At 33.4% G+C, this 6,192-nt stretch overlaps 1 protein-coding gene across 12 annotated transcripts; it reads left to right on the plus strand.

The window, feature by feature from the left end:
* Positions 1-734: 734 nt before the first annotated feature.
* On the plus strand, positions 735-5,982 carry LOC107901994 (pentatricopeptide repeat-containing protein At3g42630). Of its 12 annotated transcripts, none has more exons than XR_005914513.1 (5): positions 779-1,043; positions 1,894-2,023; positions 2,136-3,755; positions 3,964-4,050; positions 4,181-5,982. XR_005914513.1 is itself a non-coding variant. In XM_016828193.2 (3 exons), exons 1-3 carry the CDS (start codon positions 1,012-1,014, stop codon positions 3,294-3,296), a joined length of 1,323 nt encoding a protein of 440 aa, XP_016683682.1. In that variant the 5' UTR covers positions 735-1,011; the 3' UTR covers positions 3,297-4,142. The 12 variants fall into 12 exon arrangements, 1 of the variants encoding a protein (XP_016683682.1); XR_005914514.1 differs by having other exon boundaries at positions 3,987-4,050; XR_005914515.1 differs by having other exon boundaries at positions 2,136-3,452.
* The last annotated feature ends 210 nt before the right edge of the window (positions 5,983-6,192 follow it).

Here is a 6,192-nt window from a genome sequence, read left to right on the forward strand (position 1 = left end):
ATTACAATTATAATTATAATTATAATTAAATTTAATTTATAGTTATTAGTTAAAAAATTACTAAAAAAATGTGATAATTATAATTTAATTTACAATTATTAGTTAAAATTTATTGAACTAAAAAAAGTTATGGTAATATTTTTAAAAGGATTGTGCTAATTTTATTGATATAAAATAGAATAATTATTTGAATAGAATTCTAAGAATTTTAATTATCACTTAATTAATATTAACGTTATATGCCAACTAAATGTTAAATTAGTCAATTGTTAGACATATTCAATTAAATAGCATCTAAAAGAATTATCGATAAAAAATGAATATTTTTTGTATTAATAAGTTATAATTATATAAAAAGGAATGAAGAATTCTAAGAATGATTCTTTAAGAGGCAACATTTGATTCTGTTCAAATAATAATGACATGAGAAAGTGATCAAATATTATTTTAATTGATGGTGAGGTATTATAAATCATATTATTTTTAATTTTTTCTATAAAATTATGTCGTGTGAAATAAACACTCTTAACATGAATTTTCTAATTAATTTAATTTAAATATCATTCTTATTTATCTTGTTATTATAATTGATGCATGTTCTTTTGTGTTTTTTTAATATTTTTTAAATTATTATTACCATTTACATTTTTATATAAAAAAATTATTAATAATAAGTAACAATAATTAAAATATCATATTTAAAAAACTAATTAAAAATTAAATCCATCAAATTACGTGGAACACATTTTACATTGTAGTTTATTTGAATTTTTTTTTTTTATATTTTCTATCATCAACTTCCTCCTACCATCGTCCCTCTTCTGTCTCGTCCCTGCAGTAAGTTTTTTTTCTCTTCTCTTTTCATCACAGTTCTCACCCACTGCCGTGTCCGCTGTTTCTTTTCCGGATCTGACTCGTATTCCGTGTTGGATCGTGTTGACACGGGTACTGCACCCCAAATTGCCGAGTCCGGGTAACGAAGGCTGTGGTTGCCGATGTTTGGCCCTTTCGATGGTTACTTGTCGGCCCTTTCACTCTTGCAGGTCTGGAGTTTGACCAATTCGCTTTCTTTTTGTGGTGAAATTGGACTTGATATTTTTGAATTGTGTTTGTGGTGGTTGATATGATTTCACTATCATTTTATACAAACTATTGAGATTCTTGTTACTTTTATTGGAAAATGAGTGCTTCTGGTGCCAAAAGCTGATAGAATTCACAAAAAAGTCGACTCTTGATTGGCTTTTGGGAGAAAATGAGCTCTGGTTCCGTTTATGTTTTGGCAATTGAAGGTTGTTTTTAAGGATTATATTGGTCTTTATGGAAAATTGGAAGCATGAGTTCTGTTAAGATGCAAAAGCTAATAACATTTGTGAAGAATTAAGTCAATATCATAAATGCATGATTACGCTTTTTCATGGAACAAAATTTTCTGTATTGGCAAAATACTGTTTAGTGTTATTTTGGCTTCTTACATTTGCATCCTGAAACAAAAAATGCAAACGGAATGAGTTCATAAAACTATCCTTGTATAGAAATGAAAAATCATAGGCATGCCAACTTGAATTCTAATATTTAACATATTTGGGTATTCGATGGGTATTGTTATTTTATTTGGATGTGAAGTTGGATGATAATGTTTTGGTAATTATTAGATAATATACGAATTTAAATATCATATAAATTTCTCAAATTCGATTCAAATACCTTAAAAATACTAACTGTCCGATGAGTTGTTGTCCATATTCCTCTAAGAAACTTCATTTCTGCTTTCATTATTGATCTCTTATTTTATCAAGAAATAGATCGGCTAATTAGCCCTTTGGCGGCATCAACAATTAAGTACATGTGGTAAGAAGTAGCCACTCTTTGACCAATTTTTGTTTTCTCTCTCAGACTTGAGTTTAGGACCAAAATGGAAACTCAGTCGCTGCTTAGGAGAACACCTCTTGCCTTCTCTATTACCTCTCTCAAATCAAACCCTTCATCACCGAACTTCAACAATAACCAACCTTTATCCCGGAAGGTAATGCCGAATTCTGCCCTCTTCATTCTCAAGAGTTACTGTTCTTTTAACTTCCATTCAACTGATTTTATCTCTTTGCTCGGTTTACTTGGTTGTGGGATTTATCTTGAAGATCATTTGGCGATGGAAGAGGGAAGGACGTATCCTTAGGAGGGACAACTTGGTAGATTGTGCTTCATTGGTTCAAACCTTAGCTAGAAAAAGGATGCCTCACATTGCTCATCAGCTTTTACTTGAGTTAAATTCTCAAGGTTTGATACCCAACACTGCTACCCTTTCTGCTCTCATGCTTTGTTATGCAGATAATGGACTTTTTACCCAGGCTGAGGCAATATGGGAGGAAATGCTAAATATATCATCTTTTATGCCTGCTATTCCTCTGGTTTCAAAATTTTTGGATGCTTACGGAAATATGGGGCAATTTCACCGAGTACAGAAAATTTTGGATCATGTAATTCTGCACAGGTTTAACTTGTTACCCCGAGTGTACCCAGTGGCTATCTCTTGCTTTGGAAAGCATGGGCAGCTTGATCTAATGGAGAATACATTGAAGGAGATGGTTTCAAAGGGCTTGTCCATAGATTCTGCCACTGGAAATGCTTTTGTTAGATATTATAGCATTTTTGGTTCCTTAACTGAGATGGAGTCTGCTTATGCTCGCTTTAAAAGGTCCAGACATCTGATAGATGAAGAAGGAATCAGAGCAATGTCATTTGCCTACATCAAGGAGGGTAAATTCTACAAGTTGGGTGAATTTTTAACTGACGTGGGTCTTGGGAGGACAGATTTAGGCAATCTCTTATGGAATCTCTTGCTATTATCTTATGCTGCCAATTTCAAGATGAAAACCATGCAGAGACAATTTCTGAAAATGTTGAATTCTGGTTTCCTTCCTGATTTGACTACTTTCAATATAAGAGCATTAGCCTTCTCAAGAATGTCTATGTTCTGGGATCTCCATCTCAGCCTTGAACACATGAAACACGAAAGCATTGTTCCTGATTTGGCAACTTATGGATGTGTAGTAGATGCATACTTGGACAGAAGGCTTGGAAGAAATTTGGATTTCATTTTGAGCAATATGAATGCTGATGAATCTCCAATAATATTAACAGATCCACTTGTGTTTGAGGCTTTGGGTAAAGGGGATTTCCAGTCAAGTTCAGAAGCCTTTATGGAGTTAAAGAGTCAAAAGAAATGGACTTATAGGCAGCTAATTGCAGTTTATCTCAAAAAACAGTTCCGAAGGAATCAAATCTTTTGGAATTACTAAATAGTGGTATGCAAATTGTGTTAGGATATGATTCCTCTGGTGGTTGGATAACATTATGTTATTTTGATTCTTAAAGTTTCACTACCTTGGTATTCAAGGAAAATTCTATGGCTTGAACCTAAGGTGTCTCTCCTAGTCCTCAATCCCGCATACCTGGTGAGCTTAGCTAAGTGGCATTGACTACATCTTGCTATGCTATTTGTTTCATGTCTGAATATGTTTTGGATTTAGATACAAACATGGATGCTTTAAGTAAAATGACAAGATAGAGCGAAATAGCTTTAGACCCGGTTGGCTTGATCAAGTTATAATCATTAATTAGTAACATATTTTTATTTTATTTTAATTCTGAAATATCATTTAGAAAATAATATGATGACTATGAGAGGAGGAAAACGCAAATGTTCAACTGGTGAAGTCCCCTTCTAGAGCCAACCTTGCTTAAATGGCCAAGATGCAGTGAGTTTCCTTCTTTTTTTTTCATGCCTGGTTATTTCTCTCCCAAGTTTCAAACATTTATGTATCAGAATGGCATGTTTTTAGTGTTTTACATTATCAAGTATAACTATTTCACAATTAAAACTCTTGTGCTCCATACTTCTGTTGCCTTTCTCTAATAATTAAGGGGGCATCTGCTAGAACATGTTAAACTTATGCGTCTTTTCAGGAACATTTTTTCACTGTTCACAGAGAGTCAGATGAGTTGATATGAATCCTCAAGGAGATCTTTACTTCACAAGTCTACATGAGAAGGGTAGGCATCTGAGCAGAATTTTTTGGTTATTTATTTACTTATTTTTACTTTTCTTTGTAGATGGTGGATTTATAATTATACATTTAATTTTTTACATGCTTCGCATTCTGAACTTATTTTATGTGTCTAGCAAAATATATAGGTTACGCATTAAACTCTGGAGTGAGCATTAGCTGAAAATTTTGCCATTACCAATAAATGTGTATGAGATTCCTTGGGGTTCATGTACTAACTGCTATAGCTCAGTGGTTCATTTATGCATTTCAATATTGCAAAACATGATTTGATAGTATACTGGCTTCTAGTTGTACTAATGTAAATACAGTTGTTGGTAAGCTTCACTGAAAGCCAGAATATTTCCTTAAACGATGACCTTTTTTTGTGTGGGGTGGCAAAAATGTTTGTTGGTGAACTTGTTGAGACAGGTATATGCACTTTTATCCTATTATAGATGTGTTTAGATTTCGTTTCCAGACACACAAATCACTTCAATTGAAACAGAAAAGAAGAAAGATATGAAAGATTGCAAATAGAAGAATACTTGTAGATGTAGCATTTTAAAGCTTAATTGATCAATTACATTGTCCAGAACAAAGGAAACAAAAGCTATGAACCTGTCCGTGTCTTAGTGATAAAAAGATGATCAATCAGTTAAACAAGCAAGTTATCTGTTGGTTATTTTGGCGGCTTGCAGCTAGGATAGTTATGAGAGAGAAAAGAATCTGGACCAGTCAGGCTTTGCAATATCAGAGAAGGTTATAGAATGACAAAGTTCCTAAGAGACCTATCTGAAGGTTCGTTCACTAAGTGCACATATATATTTGGTGTTTTACTAATTACAAGGTTTGCACATCTGACGACACTCATTTCTTTTCAGCCTTGTGCTACCTTTCATCCCTATTTCTTTCCAGTGTAGAGGTAGTTAGATGCATGTAGGCCATAAAACCAGTTGCAAATGGATAGAATTGAAGTGTGAAAATATATTGTTCGTGTCATGACAAATGAGGATGTCGATTTCTGTTCATTTGCATAACCTGAATTAGAATAGACACTTGTGAAAAGTGCGAGTGGATTTTCGTAGAGACACTGGCCGTTGGAGCACTATTCTATATTATTCTAGAGATTATGGCCTATAATGTGTGGAAAGTTTGACAAGACTCAGAAAGGCATATTAGGTTGCTACATGATATGGATTGGGCCCATAGCCGCATCAAGATTAGATTCCTACAATAGGCATGACTTTTCATAGCCCGGGACTTTCACTTTATCAACCCGAGACTGGGATAAGCATGGAATTCCGTAGCCCCATTTCTTGTTGCAGGGGTTTGTAGTCTGGTTTAAGTCCCTTTTTGCGCTCCTCTGTGAAAGCTAGTTATCTTTTGTACAGTATAATAATAAAATAGAATAAACCAATGCTTGTTAGATTAAGTGGGGGAAGACCCTTTTGTCCCGTAAGCAAGGTCTCTGGTCTGAGTTTTGTGGATGGATAAAATCGTGCTAGGATTGATTTTCCCATTAAGGGGTTGGACACAGCTCAACGTTGGATATAATCCGGGTCCAATGTGGTTACCTGATACAAGACCAAAAAATAATAAAATAGAATATGATCTGTTGCCTGATATAGTTTTTGTTGCATGCACGGTACACGTCACAGATTTTCATTGTGATGATGCGTTGATGTCGAAATTTTTTGCCCTAATGACTCCCCCCTCCCCACCTCATATATGTAGTGCTGTAAATATTGGGCAGGATTGGTGGCTGACTTGTGATCCATTTGGTTCAAAATGTACATTTCAATCGAGAATCCTTCCAACTTGTTAAGAAGGGGAAATTCGATTTTAAACTTATTTTTTATTTCTTTTTCTAAACGTTATTGTCTGTGACGAGATTTAGAAATTTAAATCTTTGAATATATATTGAACTAATTTTTTACCCGTGAATGTCTTTTATATAAATGTAAATATTTAAGTATTAATTAGATAAACTAAAAAGTTATATAAATTTAAATACATTTGGGAATTCGAATAAAAACAACCATTCGGTTTCTATCAGAATTATTACAACTGTTAGGTATGAATTTGTGTGAATTTAATCATTCAATATCTAAAAATTAATTTAAAACAATTAGTGGTTTAAAAAAGT

The sequence above is a fragment of the Gossypium hirsutum genome, chromosome D06, assembly GCF_007990345.1.
Source record: "Gossypium hirsutum isolate 1008001.06 chromosome D06, Gossypium_hirsutum_v2.1, whole genome shotgun sequence".
Classification (NCBI taxonomy): domain Eukaryota; kingdom Viridiplantae; phylum Streptophyta; class Magnoliopsida; order Malvales; family Malvaceae; genus Gossypium; species Gossypium hirsutum.

Coding starts and splice junctions, on each gene's coding strand:
- LOC107901994 (XM_016828193.2), top strand. CDS start 1,012: ATGGTTACTTGTCGGCCCTTTCACTCTTGCAG. Junction 1,044..1,893: donor CGGCCCTTTCACTCTTGCAG/GTCTGGAGTTTG, acceptor TTTCTCTCTCAG/ACTTGAGTTTAGGACCAAAA. Junction 2,024..2,135: donor ACCAACCTTTATCCCGGAAG/GTAATGCCGAAT, acceptor TTTATCTTGAAG/ATCATTTGGCGATGGAAGAG.